The following is a 16353-nucleotide window of genomic DNA, read 5'->3' on the forward strand; positions in this document are numbered from 1 at the left end:
GATATGATTTTTTGAGGGTTTTTTCTTTTCTTTTCCTTTTTCGTCCTTTTTTTTTTTTTTCTTACAATTTCAGGTGGCTTTTATAACTTGAGAAGTTACCAGAAAAAATTTAAAGACAGAGAGTGGAAGGATCCCTGACAAAAACAGAAATTTGAGGCTGCCTGTACAAATGAGCTGCTGTGGAGAACGACCCCCAACTACTAAGTCCTGCAGGCTTTTAGATTAGGCACAACAGCTATGTCTCTGGGACTTGGATTCCAGAATATTCTGTTGCCAGAGAGACACAGGTTGGAAGGGGCCAATGAGTTGAGAGAATGGACACTTGGAATACAGTTTTAAGATCAAAAATTATGAGTGCTTGAAGAAATCTTCTTACATTTTATAGATATGGAAACCGAGTCCCAAAGAGAGCAGGAGATTGGGCTATGATCCATCCAAGGCAGAGATGGGACTAGAGCCCGCAGTTCAAGAATACTCCAAGGTTCTGATGCAGCTTCTTTGGTGGCAAGAATATTATATTTTCTCTAATATGAAAAAGGAGAAAAAAGATTTGGACACTTGGTTATAGGACCAATGTGAGAGTGACTGTTTAGATTTTCAGATTTTCTTGGCAAAACTCCCTGGACGTGCAGACTCTCTGCTAGGTTTTTAAACCATCCAAACACAGAGAAAACTGGAGATGAGTGTTTGACTGTGTCTACATGATGCCTAAACAGACAGCTGATTCAGTCAAAAAATATTATTCATGTTGCTGGTTTGGCAACAAGACCAGTTGGTGGACTGAATCTTTCACTTTTTAACTCTTTGAGAGGTAGTGTGGGATAGAAGAAAAAGCTCCAGACTGGCTGTCAGAAAACCTGGCTTCCAGACCTGGCTGTGCCACTTATCCTCCCTCTCTGGGCCCCAGGTTCTTCCTCTGTAAGTTAATCAGATCTGTATTAAGTTGTTGCTAAGGTTCTTCAGAGTTTTCACCTTCTAGGGTACTATTCTACTCATACTTGGTCATTTTTCCAGTGTAGGATGGGAGAGGATCATGTCCCTGCTTGTGATCTTTGCCATCTGCATATGAGGTCAGCAGTCCCACAGTTCTAGTGTGAGAAGAGATTTTCTGGAAGTGATTCATAGCTTATTTCCATTTCACTCTAACTTGGCTTCCAAATAGGAAGCTCCCTGCTTTCCCCAGTCCCCTCCCTTAGTCTCCTTCTCATAGAGGAGAAAGGGAGTCTGGGATTCAGTTGACAGGAAGAACTCAGCAGAAGTGTCAGGGATCCTGTACTTTGTCTTCAGACCTCATCAAGCTAGTGCCAACCCTTCATCAGCCTACACCTCCCTCCAAGGTCACCTTTGCCTAGGGGCTGGTTAATTGGCCTGTAGGATTTTTAAAAAGAGAGAGCAAGAAAGTAGTGTTAATCGAATGGTGAGTTCCATGTCAGGTGTTGAATCTGACTCTTTCTGGTTGGTTTTGGACTCTCAACCTGTAAATAAGATCTCCTGGCTCATGCTCCTGACCAACGCATTAACTTGATGAAGCTTTTTGAGCAGATTCAAGCCACTGGTGTTCTGGAGCCAACTTTCACCAGTGTGTGAGATACAACTGTACACAGCTTTTCCCAACTTCACACTATGTGACAACACAGTGTTAGTTTGAAATTGGCCATGCTGGAAATATTTACACAAAAGAAGTTGAAAATTGCTACAAATCAGTGTTGTTTTATCTCCCTAGAGTGTCAGTTCTTAAATAGTTATCACTGTATACCTGGGTTCAAACTCAAATGACTCTAGGGAATAGGAAGGTAATGTGAATGAGTAAAACAGGCCTGAAGGTAACAAAAGTGACACAATGAGGGGTTGGGGACTGTGGAAGTTAGCAAGCATATATGATGTCCAAAAGCAGCAGCCCCTACTGCGTTCTAGCCTATGTTACCAGGCAGAGATGTCAGCTCAATGTTGCCAGCAATTCCATTTTTTTCAGAGGTACTATAATCAAAATTTCTTAAATTTTAGATTAATATGAAGGTATAAATGATTAGGTTACATTATTTGCATTTTTAGGTAAAGTTCAAGTTATAGTTGAGCCCTTCACCCAGGGAGTGGGTTGTATACCCTTCCATTGTGCCCATTAGGTGAGAGCTTATCAATCCCCCTCCCTTCTTCCCTCTCCCTTTTTTCTCCTCTACCCTCCCCTTCACTTGAACATACATGTGTTTTTCTCTTGTTGTTTTTCTATTGGTTTCATATTAGTATTGAGTACATTGGATACTTGTTTTTCCATTCTTGTGATACTTTACTAAGAATAATGTGTTTCACTTCCATCCAGGTTTATGCAAAAGATGTAAAGTCTCCATCTTTTTATGGCTGAATAGTATTCCATGGTGTACATATACTACAATTTATGAATCCATTTATGAGTTGATAGGCACTTGGGTTGATTCAACTTCTTGGCAATTGTGAATTGACCCGTGATGAACATTCTAATCAGATGAACCCAGCCACGTATTGCCATCTGATCTTCAAAAAACCAAATAACAGCATACACTGGGGAAAAGAATCCTTATTTAATCAATGGTGTGGGGAGAACTGGTTAGCAATATGTAGAAGACAGAAACAGGACCCACACATCTCACCACCTACAAAAATTAACTCTTGCTGGATAAAAGATTTAAATTTAAGACATGAAACAATAATTTTTTTTTTGCAGTTTTTGGCCAGGGCCGGGTTTGAACCTGCCACCTCTGGTATATGGGGCCGGTGCCCTACTCCTTGAGCCACAGACACCACACGAAACAATAAAAATTTTAAGAAAGTGTGGGAAAAATCTTGACAATATTAGGCTGGCAAAAGATTTTATGAAGAAGACGCCCTTGTCAATTGCTGCAACACCAAACATAAATAAATGGGACATGATCAAGCTCAAAAGCTTCTTCATAGCTAAGGGTACAACAACTAAAGCTAACAGACAATCTTCAGAATGGGAGAAGATATTTGCATGCTATGAATCTGACAAAGGGCTGATAACTACAATCTATAGAGAATTCAAACTAATCAACAAGAAAAGAGCAAACAATCCCATTTATAAGTAGGCAAAAGACATGAACAGAATCTTGTCTGAAGAAGACAGATGAATGGCCAACAAACACATGAAAAAATGCTCATCATCCCTAATCATCAGAGAAATGCACCCTCAGATATCACCCAACCCCAGTGAAAATAGCCCACATCACAAAATCCCAAAGCTCAGATGGTGGTGTGAATGTGGAGAGAAGGGAATACTTTGTACAATGTTGGTGGGATTGCTAACTAATACAGTCTCCATGGAAAGACATATTGAGACCCCTCAAAGAGCCAAAAGTAGACCTTCCATTTGATCCTGCAATCTCATTATTAGGTATCTACCCAGAAGAAAAAAGAATCATTTTACTGTAATCAAGGTTTTTATGTGAAATCTAACAATAATAAAAATTAAAGATCGCTTAGAACCAACTCAAATTTTGGAAAAAAAAAGAAGTTCCTTTTTAGTCCAGGCAAAATATGTGGGCAGGCTCTTCCTGGCTCTTGGGTTAGCAGTTTGCCACCTTTGCTTTATGAAATATCTGGTTTCTGCTCTTCTTCTCTGAGTTATAGCTCTGATGTTGAGCTGCCAGCATCTTTCCTAATCAGAAACAAGTTTTCTTTCCTTGAGAACTAAAAGAACTGGCAATTTGAATCTGAGACTATCCAGGTGGCTTCTTATTATTCTACTCTGGCTTGTGTCTTGTTTTTTAATACATGTGCTGTGAAGCTGGAGAAGACTATCCTAGTCTTAAATCTGCATCTAAGATTTTAAGATAGTCTCCAGGCACCAGGGCAATAGCTAGTTCTTATGCACTGTGTGCGAGGAGAAAGTGATTTTCATCTTGGCATCAGTCTCTTTACTGTTCCTCTTGAAGGCATGTTGGCACTCTACTCTCCAACTTACTCCCTACCTTGAAGAAGAGGGTGGGAAATTGGGCTAATTATTGGTTTTCTCTTCCTGTTTTTATCCCCACTCTCTTCTAAAGACAGGAAAACTGAAGCTTGAACAGAATAAAGGACTTTACTGAATGTAAAATGGCTTTCACATTTGGACTAAATGGATCGAGGCAGGGAGGGGAGAGTGAAGATGAAAACAGTTATTGTGCACCTACTATACACCACTCACTCCATAAACCATAGGCTGTCGAATCTTTCCAGTGACATTATTATCATCTGCTTCTTACATACTATAAGGAAACAGACTCATAATGATTATATGACTTTTCTGTATTCCGACTTAAATATACTCAATTTCAAAGCTTTGTTTGTTTGTATATTACTTCCCTAAGTAATATAATGAGCCAATCATGACTGATAGCCCCAGTATAAGCTAAAAAACAATGGATTGATTTGCTACCTAGCTCTGGGAATAAAGGTGAGTTTATTGGAAGTTCATGGTTGTTCCAGGGAACTATGAGTACTTTGGGTTCCTATATCAAACTATGTATGCAAATACAATTTGGTAAAGCAATTAAATGTTCTCTAGCAATAGCACTTCTAGGAGGCAATTTTTATTTCACCATATTGCATTGTTCTTTTTTGCAATTTTTGGCCCGGACTGTGTTTGAACCCACCACCTCCAGCATATGGGGCTGGTGCCCTACTCCTTTGAGCCACAGGCACTGCCCAATATTGCATTGTTCTATGCATAGCATAACACTTGGAAATGTTACATCTCCAGTTTGTTTTTATGACATCCTTGGTTAACAAGTTTTGTACACTTTTGTAAAACTGCTCAAAAATGTAGTTAAACTATGTGAAACAAATCTTCAGTCAGAAGTGGTTCATTTAATACTCTGCTCATGTGACCTATTAATGGTAATGGTGGGTGAGGCATAGTGTAATTTGGGATAAAGGAGGTCAGCCCCTTTCATATTTTAGAATTTACTATAATCCTGTATATGATGATAAGATATTGATTTTAAAAATAAATATGTTCCCCAAATTTTCTGTAAACCAAATCTTGCTTTTTTAATGGCATTTATTATAAATCTGGAGATATGTGCCATTGGGAAAAGAATCACTTAAAATGCTTAAACAAATATCTCAAAATCACTTAAAAAGAAAATCATTTCAATATAAATACTATTCAGAGATAACACAAAGCACAAATAAAAAATGCCTTGGGCTATTTTTGTTTGCTACAATAATTGAAAGGCGTAAATAGGAAATGACATCTTAACTAAAAATAATATACTGAACAGAAAAGGACCTGTTTTTCTTAACTCCATTTCTAAGAATCTATAACTTGGCTGGGTATGGTGGCTCACACCTGCAATCCTAGCACTCTTGGAGGCTAAGGTGGGAGGATTCCTTGAGCTCAGGAGCTGAAGACCAGCCTAAGCAAGAGCGAGACCTTGTCTCTACTAAAAGTAGAAAAATTAGATGGGCATTGTGGCAGGTGCCTGTAATCCCAGCTACTTGAGAGGCTCAGGCAGGAGGATCGTTTGAACTCAGGAGTTAGAAGTTGCCGTGACCTAAGCTGAGGCCACATCTCTCTAGCCTGGGGCAACAAAGTGAGACTCTGTCTCAAAAAAAAAAAAAAAAAAAAGAATCTTTAACCTATACTATTTCTCTGATTTTCATAAAATTCTAGGACACAGAATTATTTTCACTGGTGTTATCAGTCATGATTGGCAAGGTTATGCTGCAAAAATAAGCAACCTCCAAGTCTCAGAAGCTTAACACACAAAAGTTCATTTATTACTCACAACGGATACCCAAAATGAGTCAGTTCGGGGCTTTGCTCATCTTGGTCACTTAGGAGTTCAGGCTTCATTTCAATACATGCATCTGTTATGCCTGTGGTAGGAGGGAAGAGAAGGGGACAAATCATGCACCCATAGGTGACGCATCACTTTTGTTAAGATTTTATTAACTGAAGCAAATTAGATGACCATGCTCAACTTCAAAAAGAGGGGTAAAATCTTATCTTGAGCCCAAAAGAAGGAAAACTGGAAATATTAGATGACCCACACTAGCGACAACCAAGTCTGTTTTCTAGCAGTTTTTAGAAATGGCTCTCAGGAAGAAAATACATCAAAGGGACAAAAATTCTGTAACAAACAAGAATACATGCAAATAACAATGAGGTTCATCAGAGTATAGCTTAATAGTTCTAAAATGTCTTTAGAACCTTACCTAACAAAAGCAAACATTGTAACCTAGTTGTCTGTACCCTTAAATTAATCTGAAATAAAAATATATATTACTAAACAAATACACATTTAAAAATGAAAAAAATAAAAGGTCTTTAGAGAAAACTGTCAACTTCTATATATTAAACTCCAGATTGGTCTGATTTTCTGTATAAAGAGGTAAATCTGTACTGCAATATATAGAGTGTCCCAAAGTTGCCCCTAATGTCTCCATACATAAGGAAAATGAGAAATTTTAGCTAAAGGTATTTATAAAATAGTCACACAAAATTTTACAAAATATTTACAAAATATAGTAGAATCTCAGCAAGTTGACCAGCCAAGGGACTGTAACAAACTGGTCAACATACAGAGGTGGTCAACATAAGTAAATAGGCCTACTGTACTGATGTGAACATCTGGTGCATGTCCGGTCTATAAGAATTCAGTCAACTTAAGGAGGCCCTCAATGTAGGGAGGTGGTCAACTAAGGAGGTTCTACATGTTTGGCCACCTCATTGTAAAGTTTTATACTGAATATTTTGTAAATAAATGTACATTTAGCTATAATTTCTCATTTTCCCTATGTGTGGTGCCTTTAGGAGCAACTTTTGAGACACCCTATACTTATCAATCATTATGTATGCAGCCATGTTTTGGAAAGTTAATTCAATAACCTGAATTTTCCATGTTCCAGTGGGATAAGAAGCATTTACATTTTGAAAGACTAAAATACATTGCTTTGTATTAACCATTTATAATACTCCCATTTTCACATTTTTAAAAATAAGTATAAATTACTTGCATTTATATTTACTAGCAATGAACACATGGAAACGGAAATGAAACACACAATAACATTTACAATTACTCCAAAGAAAATGAAATGCATAAGTATAAATCTAACAAAATATGTGTAGAAATTATATGCTTAAAACTACAAAATACTGATGAATGAAATCAAGGAAGACCTAAATAAGTGGAGAGACATACTGTTTTCATGGATCAGAAGACTCAACACATTAAAGTTGTCAATTCTCCCCAATTTGGTCTATAGGTTTAATGCAATTTCTATCCAAATCCCAGCAGGATGTTTTTGTAGACATAGACAAATTTATTCTAAAGATTACATGGAAAGGTATGGGACGTAGACCAGCTAAAACAATCTTTAAAAAGAAAAAGAAAATAGGAATAACCACTCCACTTGATATTAATGTCTACTATATGTCTACAATAGTCCATACTGTGTGGTATTGGTGGTGGGAAAGACACATAGATCACTGGGATGGAGAAGCGAGAAATATATACACACAAATATGCCCAACCAATGATTAACCAAGTAGTAAAATCAATTCAGTGGAGGAAGACAGATTTTCCAACAAATAATTCTGGAGTAACTGGACATCTATAGCCAAAAAAGTGAACATCAACTTAAACCCCATATCTTATATAAAAATTCACTGCAATAGATTGTAATTTAAATGTAAAATTATAATACAACACTTATAAAACAAAAGCATAGGAGAAAATGCTCCAGACCTAGAGCTTTGGAAAAGAGATAATGCCAAAACATTATATCTAAAAGGGAAATTTGACAAATTAGACCTCACCAACATTAAAAACTTTTGTTCTGTGAACATTCTTTTTTTTATTATTTTATTTTTTTTAATTAAATCATAGCTGTGTACATTGATATAATCATGGGGCATCATTCACTAGCTTCACAGACCCTTTACCAAGTTTCTGTTCTGTGAACATTCATGGGAAGAGGATGAAAAGACAAGCTATGTTCTGGGATAAAATATTTGTGAAGAAGATATACAGATGTCAAATAAACACATGAAAAGATGGTATATATCATTAATTATTAGGAAAATGCCGATTAAAAACACAATGAGATACCACTATACAACTATTGGAATGGTTAAAATAAAAAATAATGATGTCAACAATGCTAGAAAGGATGTAGAGAAACAATCTCCCATTTCTGGTTAGGAATTTATTCCAGAGAAATGAAAACAAAGAAACCTGTGGACAAATGTTCAAAGCATCTGTATTTGTAATAGCCAAAATCTGGAATCAACCCTTCAATAGATGAATGGTTAAACAAATTGTTATACATCCATACCACGCATATGTGTACTACTCAGCAATAAAAAGGAACGAACTGTTCAGACCTAGAGCAACTTGAATGGGTCACCCGAGAATTATGTGCGTGTGGAGGGAGTGTGGTGGAGCAAATCTCAGAAGGTCCACGCTGTATGAGTCCATGTAACATTCTTAAGTGGCAAAATTATAGAAATGGGGAACAGGTTAGGGGTTTCCAGGGAGTAGGGAGGCAAGGAAGGGAAAAGAGGGGTGTGACTATCAAAGAGTAACAAAGTGAATTTTTGTAGTGACGGCCCTGTTCTGTATCTTGACTGATGGTGGTCCCATGAACCTACACATCAGAAAAAACCACATAGAGGTATACACACAGGCAAATGAGTGCATGTAAAACTTGGTGAAATGAGAGTAAGGTGAATAGATTATATCGATGTCACTATCCTGGTTTTGATATTATACCATAGTTATGCATAATGTTATTAATATTTACCACTGGGAAAAACTGGGTAAAGGATAGTCCAGATCCCTCTGAATAATTTCTTAAAATTGCATGTGAATCTACAATTATTTCAAAATAAAAACTTTTTAAATGCCTCTGAGCAGCAGGGTCATGACTAGGGAAAGGAAATGTTTTCTATATAGTAGTATTTTATTTTTTAAAACTGTATATACACTAACTTGGTAAAAATTAAAATTAAAGAAATTTTAAGATAAAAACTTTTTAAAAAGTGAGTATGAGGTGATGTATGCTCTCATCCTCATTTAATAAAACAGAGAAAATAAGGCATGGAGATAATCATCAGTTAAGTTTGCATAAGAGTTGGGAGAAGTCTAGATTAGGACTCACCCAAATTTGAGTTGCCAATTCAGAAATCAAGACTGGAACTAATATAAGCATTAATGTAAATACTGACATTTACGTTAATGAAGAACCTGTCAGAAAATTCCAGCGCCCCCATATAGAGTTTAAGGCAATATCTCTGCATCAAAGATCCTCAGCAAGTTCAAAGTTCAATAGAATCAATTCAGCAGAACCAATTGACAATAATTTGTTTTAAGTCACTAAGTTTTGTGATGGTTAGGTATGCAGTAATCGAACTACTACTACATCAAGCAAGGGGAGCCAGTGGTTGTAGCCAAATACATGAGCTTTTAAACCAGGCGAATTCATTTATCATAAATGCTAGGATCCATGTTTGCCTTATACTATTCCTTGAAGCCTATTTTCTTGAATCTCTTAAGAGTGTTGAAAGTGATGATGGGGGTTGGGGGAATACACACACAAAGGAAATTGAACAACCAGTCCTTGCACTTGAAGAACTCACAGTCAAGTGAGACAAAACATTGGTGCGTTAAATGGTATGAGAACAGTTATAAGGCAACAAATCAGCAAGTTCAAACCAATATACTACAGCACAAATTGAATGCACGTGGCAGTGTAGGGCTACCCAAGCAGCAGGATGGAGCTACACATTTTGGGCCCTGAAGGCAACATTTCAGTAAGGGCCCCCTTTCCTTTGTTAGCAGTGAAATAAACATCTCCAGCAATGCAGAGGCCAGTTGAATGATATTAACACTACTGAAGAAAAAAAAAAGGACCTTATTTCCAAGGACAATTATTCTTGTTTTAATTTTCTTTTGTTCTCAGTTCCTGATAAGTGGTTTTTTTTGGCAAGCTATAATTTCCCTGAGCATCCATTTCCTTATCAATAGACTGGAGACAGCAACCAGAGGGCAGTGGGTTTAAAGACAGGAGATCTGATTTGGAATCTCAAATTTGTCATTGACTAGTTGTGTGACCTTGGATACATCAATGCTCCCACCCCCACCTCAATTTCCTCCGAGGTGGGGTGGTTAAGCAGAATGTTTCAGAAGGTCCCACCAACTCTGACACTAGAGGCCACAGATAGTTCAGGTTGTTGTGAGGATTTAAAAAGTAATATTAGCCCAGTGCTGGTAGCTCAGCTGCTAGGGTGCCAGCCACTTCCACCTGAGCTGGCTGGTTCGAATCCAGCTGGGGCCTGCCAAACAACAATGACAACTACAACCAAAAAATAGCCGGACATTGTGGCAGGGGCCTGTAGTCCCAGCTACTTGGGAGGCTGAGGCAAAAGAATTGCTTAAGCTCAAGAGTTGGAGGTTGCTGTGAGCTTTGACGCCACAGCACTCTACCCAGGGTGACAGCTTGAGACTCTGTCTCCAAAATAAAATAAAATAAAATAAAGGCAATATTGTTGTATATGAAAGTACTCAGTAAGCCATAAAGTGCTATACAGATGTTCGGAATATCGATATTATCCAGTTCATGTAGAAAAAAACCCTGCAGTTCTCCAAATTTAGGCGCTTAAAATATTGTCTGTCAAGGAAGCCCTTTCCTGGATCTCAGAAGATTCTGATAATCCTTTGTAACTATTGCTCATGGAATAAAAACAAATTTGGAGTACTCTGTCTCAGGCTCACCATGGCATCAGCAGTGCTATTGTGATTTCAAGGTTGGGCTTTTGGCTCATAGTAAGGACTTCGTAAAAACAGTGGCTTTGATGGATCACCCCAAGTTCCCTTCAAGATACTTAACAGTGAGTAGAGGCCCTTTCCATGGGGCTTAGGAAATCTCTTTGTGGGAGAAAGCAGATTTCTAAGCCCCCGCTCCCAGAAACTCCCTCACACACACCACCACCTTCACCTCATCCTTACAGACACCAAAAGCTTTGTCACTTTACTAGCCCCAGTGTGGATCTGGGAACCGACCTGAAATGGTAAGGAACGTGGTAGGGCATAAGTCGCGAGGCCAGCCCAACCTGCATTCCGGGACCAGCTCAGGACTAGACCAGGTGCACCCTCCAGAAAGGCGGTAGCACCAGAGGAGAGGGGTGCGAGCTTCCAGGCAGGGGAGTCGGAGGGTAGCCAGGGTCTCCAGCGCGCGCGCGAGTCTTAGGTGCATCCAGTGTGGAGGGGAGGAGGGGCCGGAGGAGATGTGCGGTCCCTTTAAGACCCCAACGCTGGCCTAGCCAAAGGAGGGGGGTGAAGTGGGGGCGCAGCGTGATGGGAAAGTCGCCGGCAGAGCCTCACACTTTCTCCTGATTTTTAAACTTTCGGGTCGGGGGAGCAGGAATAAAGCCGTTGTGCCGAGGCAGAGAAGGGGTGCGTGCCTGCAGCGGCTGCGTGCTTGCAGACTTCCCGCCAGCGCCGAGCGGCCGGCCTTTCGGGCCAAGTGGGGAGCAGGCAGGCGGGCGGGCAGGTGGCCCCGGGCCGCCGCGCCCGCGCCTTGGCTCTGCCCCCGGGAGCCGAGCGAGCCGCTGTTCCCTCGTGGTCTGAGGGCGGTGATGTTTTTCCTCCCACCCACTTTTGAATCCCCCCCTCCCCCTCGCGCGCACTCTAGCTCTCGCCACAACCTGCGAGCCCCAGACCTTAGAGGAGCGCCCCAGGGAGCTCGGAGCGCGTGCACGCGTGGCAGACGGAGGAGGCCAGTGCCCAGGTCAGTGAGCGGTGCCCGGCGCCCGCTTTCCCCACCTCCCTTTCCAGCCTTTGCACAGGTGGGGTGCTTTCTGTTGGCCGGAGCCACCCACGGAAGACCCCCAAGGCTCCCCAAACGAACTCCTCCTAGACCTGCCAACTCAAAAACTGTTTTGTGGTCCAGCTGCTCGTGGTGGGGATGGAGATGGGGCCCAAGGCGCCTCACCGAGGCAGGCTGGGGGCCTTGGATTCGAACACACGACTCGTCACACCCGCTTGGACTGCGTTTCCCTATGTTCTGGAGCTTGGAGAGGTCACTTGGGTACTCCACGCTGAGGTCCCTCAGGGACTCTGCAGTCCCCTTAATCACTGCATGTGTCTCTGAGCCTGTTTTCTCATTTGCTGAAGTGCCCTAGACCGGTGGCTGATTAAACTGTGCTAAAATTAACGAAACAGGGTGGATGGGTGAGCAGCTTCTCTGTCCTCTGAACATCCCCCTCATTTTCTGGCCCAGACCACTGGGGTCAGAGTTTGAGACGCCAGGCTCAGGAAACAGCGTGGTATTGCCGGAGTACAGGGCCTGGAAAGCCTTTCTTCTAGTCCCTCCTGCCCCTGCCACTAACTCAAGTCATTTGAGTTCTCTGGGCCCCCTGGGTGCCTATTTTGATGGTGGAGTTGTGTGGAATAAAACGGAATGAGAGATAGGAAGGTGTTTTGCAAGCCAAATGCAAGGCATTATTGGTCACTCGAAAGCAGCAATGAGACATTGCCTCTGACAAGAGATACCCTGGGCTAAAAATTGCTATTTTCAGTGGCAACCCGCGACTAGTTAACTGAGCTTTTCTTGTTGGATGGTAGAGTGGGGCCAGGAGTTCAGCTGATAAACAAGGGCCTTAGACTCCAGTGTCTTTCTTATTGTTTGTCAGAAAGAAAATTGCTACCCTAGGGGCTGTCCCACACAATGATAGTGAATGTGAGATTACAAGGTCAGTCAAGCCTCTCTGGAGGATTAAAGAGACACTGTGGGGCGTGAAGAACTGGCTGACATGTGCTCATCCCTTAACTTTCCTTTGGGGCTGTCTCTGGTTCTGTTCAACCTAAGGGACCTGTTCTGAGTGGGCTCCTGACACTTGATGGTTCAGATTGCCTCGCAGTTATAGTTGGGCAAGGAACAGTTGGTTCCTTTGCTGATTCTATAGAGGCACCTTAATAAATACCTTTCTTTTAGTGTCTGATGTATTTCTTGTTTGCTTGTAAGCCTAGTTTACCCTCTTAGTTCACCCCGCTCCCAGTGTTAGATGCAGGGTTTTGTTTGTTGCTTTCTTGGGTTCTGGATCCCCCAAACAAGTCAATGGCAACATTTCTAAGTAACTTGTAAAAGAGCCAGTGCAAGTTCAATGGCACAACAGCTTGTGTGAAGCAGACAGAGAGTTAATGCAGAAATAACTCCAGTTAACTGGGTCAAAGTATAATTTGAAAAATTAAGGACAGTTTGGCTCTTTGCAAGAATAAAAGTCGGCATGTTTGCTGAGCAATGCTTGCTTGTGATTACTGCTGCAGTCCCAACAAATGTTTTGAACCATCTTCTCCTAAAGAAAAAAAAAAAAAAAAGATAAATTGAATGGTGGGGAGACCTGGGGAGGGAACTCTTCTCGGTTCCTAATTCTACACAGAATACAAAGGCAGGACTTCAGGATCTTGTAAATCAAAAGTGAATATTTATAAAGCGATTCGTTTTCTGATGTTCTCCATCACAGCGTGGGAGGCCGCACAGATGACAGGAACACCGAAAGAGATTAATTGCTCTCTAGTCACCAACTTTTCTATTTGCTCATAGCGTTAGTTGAGACCCAAGAAAAGCAAAAAATTCTAAGAGCCATTTTCTTGCCAGCTTGAGTTATGAAGCAATGCTACTGTTCAACAAATCGCCCAACCATTGTAAAAGAAAAACAGCCCTGTTGATTCTTGCATGGGGAGACCTGAAAACGATGGTTTAGAATCACACGTATATGATTGTGATAAATTAGACTTCAGTGGTTAAAAATATTTCTCTTTTGGAGGCTTGGGGGATAAAGTTATTAAAGCAGGCTCAGGAAGAACCTTGCTGAAGTGTGCAGCTGTGTTAAACTATTAATGAAAATGATTTGCTGCAAGGGAACCTGGTAGCCCTTAGGGGACAGCAATGATCTGAGCAATTGAAAGTGGGCCATAAACTCACAAAGGGGACCAAGGCATCAGAACCCAGGTCTAGGAACGTAGTACTAGGAGAGTTTGATAGGTCTTTAAAGAGGAAGAAGGAGATAAGGCAAAGGGTGCTGCAAATCCTGCTTCGCAGCAGAAATTATTCTCTATGATCACTTCTTCTCATTTATATATTCATAATTTGAATCTGTATTTTGAATGATCTGAGCAACTTCATAGCAGTTAAAGAGGAGCTATAGCATCTACTTCAGAGCCCAAAGACATTCAGTTCTCCAAAATGGTCATTTTTGCATCCCCTCAAGTTCTTTTTATACTCAATATTTAAGTTGGACTCTCAGGAAAAAATCGATGAGTTCCTATCCAGGGTTAAACCCAGGCTGAATTTAGTGTTTCTAGAACATTTAAATATTTCTAACTTACCCACTGAAAGAATCTTGCAAACTCTAAAGTCTGTGCCTGGATATGAGCTACAGCAAACTTTCTGTGTTCCAAGGCTCAAAAGACTTAAGATTTCTACCCCTTAGATTGGAAATGCCAATCTCATATTTTAAAGAATTATAGTTGCTTTAATGATCTTTTGCATGGTGGTACAAGGTGAACAAATTGGCTATTTAAATTTGCCTAATTTCCTTTTAAAATGGCCCATTTAAAATTTCCATTTCACAGTGGACTTCAAGGGGAAGATTATGTCTGAACCATTCTAAGCAATACAACCTTTCAGGTGTTTAATTGCATCTGTTTTGCTAATTATATCTTTTCCAACATATGTAAGCAAACTGCACATCTTTATAGATCTTACAGAGGACACAGGAGAAATTCTGATCAATTTGTTCTTCATCCCTGAAGGATTAATGATAATAGTAGTTTTGAAGCTAAGATTAGTTAACTTTCATTTCAGAAATTGCTTAGGTCTCATGCCTATTACTTTTACCTTGTTTTCCAAAATAGCCATTTTGCAAACTCCGTTTCCTTTTTCTTCCAAAGTAAATCTCTTGAGAAATCAACTTTAATTCCCTTAGAAAGGAGGATTTCAAAATTTATTTTTATTTTCCTATGACTTGCCTGTAAGGATTTAACATCAGCATTGGATAGGAATGCGTGCTCATTCACTTGAATTTGCTCCCACAGTCTTTGTAAGACAGGAGAGGCGAGTCCTTTATCTTATGCAGGAAAACAATACTTGCACTCATGTAAATTCCCCTCATTTTTTTTTTCTAGCAAATTAGAAGCCTAAGTATCAATGCTCTTTATTAGTTGTAAAGGATCTTGTGTTAAGACTTTTTTCTGCTTTCTTCCTAACAGCTTGAGTACATCGGGCCTTGAAGGTTTTCAGTTGCCTTTTGCAGTGGCCCACATGAGAAAAAAGTGGAAAATGGGAGGCATGAAATACACTTTTTCCTTGTTGTTCTTTCTTTTCCTAGAAGGAAGCAAAACAGAGCAAGTAAAACGTAAGTGTCTTGTGTTTAAAAAATAATGTACTTTCTTATAACTTCTTTGAAGATGTGGTTATAATCTGTTATAGATCATGATGTAGCCCAAATGTGGCTGTGCCATTATTCTAAGAGAAGAAAGTGAATGTTACTGTTTATGCATGAGTTGATAAAAGAATGAGCGCTCTCAATCGGGCCAACTAAATTTGGGGCTGTTTTTCTGATTATCATATAATTTTCATCTCATAGAATACATGACACATCAGCCTATTTTTTTCCCTTTCCTGTTCTGAACTATGCAAATCTAATTCCATTTTATGAAACTCTAGAAATACCTGACAGATGAGCTGGATTTTTTTCCCCAAATTTCATCAAAGGTTTTTAGTTTATGAAAAGAATGATGTAGAAGAGAAAAAACAAAGAAAAATCAAGGCAGGCTCTGCCTATTCCCTTATGCTGAAAAAGGAAGAAGGAACCTTCACATGAACTGGATTCAGATGAAAAATCCTTTGAGGAAATTGAGATTCCAGGGACTGTTAGCAAATTGGATGCCACTTATTGAAAAGAACATCCCCGCAAAGCCAGGGAATACTTCTAGAAAGTCAGCGATCCGTGTGATGGGCTAACACATTGGAGAAAGCCGGAGAGTGGCAGGAAAGCGGGGGGAGATAATTAACCCTCCTTGCTGCCACATTTGGGAGATTTATGAGTAACCATCAACATCTCTGTTCTTGTTAAGAGATTTTTATAGCCTTTGCACAGGGTAGACCTTACCTTCTTTGAACCACTTTCAACCATCTCTGAGATGGACACTTGCTCTAAAAATGAAGGAAAAGCCCGAGCTCTAGTCCCCCTTTTTGACTGCATCAAAAGAAGCACAAAGTGGAATTGGTCCAAAAGGGGCATTCTCTGCTCCACTGAACTTATTCATGAGAAGGAGCTTTGAAAATATTCTCGGTAGGAGCTGAAGCAGC

The 16353-nt window shown here is 40.1% G+C and overlaps 1 protein-coding gene across 4 annotated transcripts in view; it reads left to right on the plus strand.

Moving 5' to 3' along the window:
- The first annotated feature begins 11344 nt into the window (after positions 1-11344).
- Positions 11345-16353, plus strand: part of CHRDL1 (chordin like 1) — a 144064-nt gene continuing 139055 nt past the window's right edge. For all 4 annotated transcript variants that reach the window (XM_053580764.1, XM_053580766.1, XM_053580765.1 and 1 more), the window contains exons 1-2: positions 11345-11769; positions 15252-15397. In XM_053580764.1, the coding sequence (XP_053436739.1) occupies positions 11618-11769; positions 15252-15397 (298 nt within the window). In that variant the 5' untranslated portion in view covers positions 11345-11617. The remainder of the gene's footprint in view (positions 11770-15251; positions 15398-16353) is intronic.

This window comes from Nycticebus coucang, chromosome X (genome assembly GCF_027406575.1).
Source record: "Nycticebus coucang isolate mNycCou1 chromosome X, mNycCou1.pri, whole genome shotgun sequence".
In the NCBI taxonomy this organism is placed as follows: domain Eukaryota; kingdom Metazoa; phylum Chordata; class Mammalia; order Primates; family Lorisidae; genus Nycticebus; species Nycticebus coucang.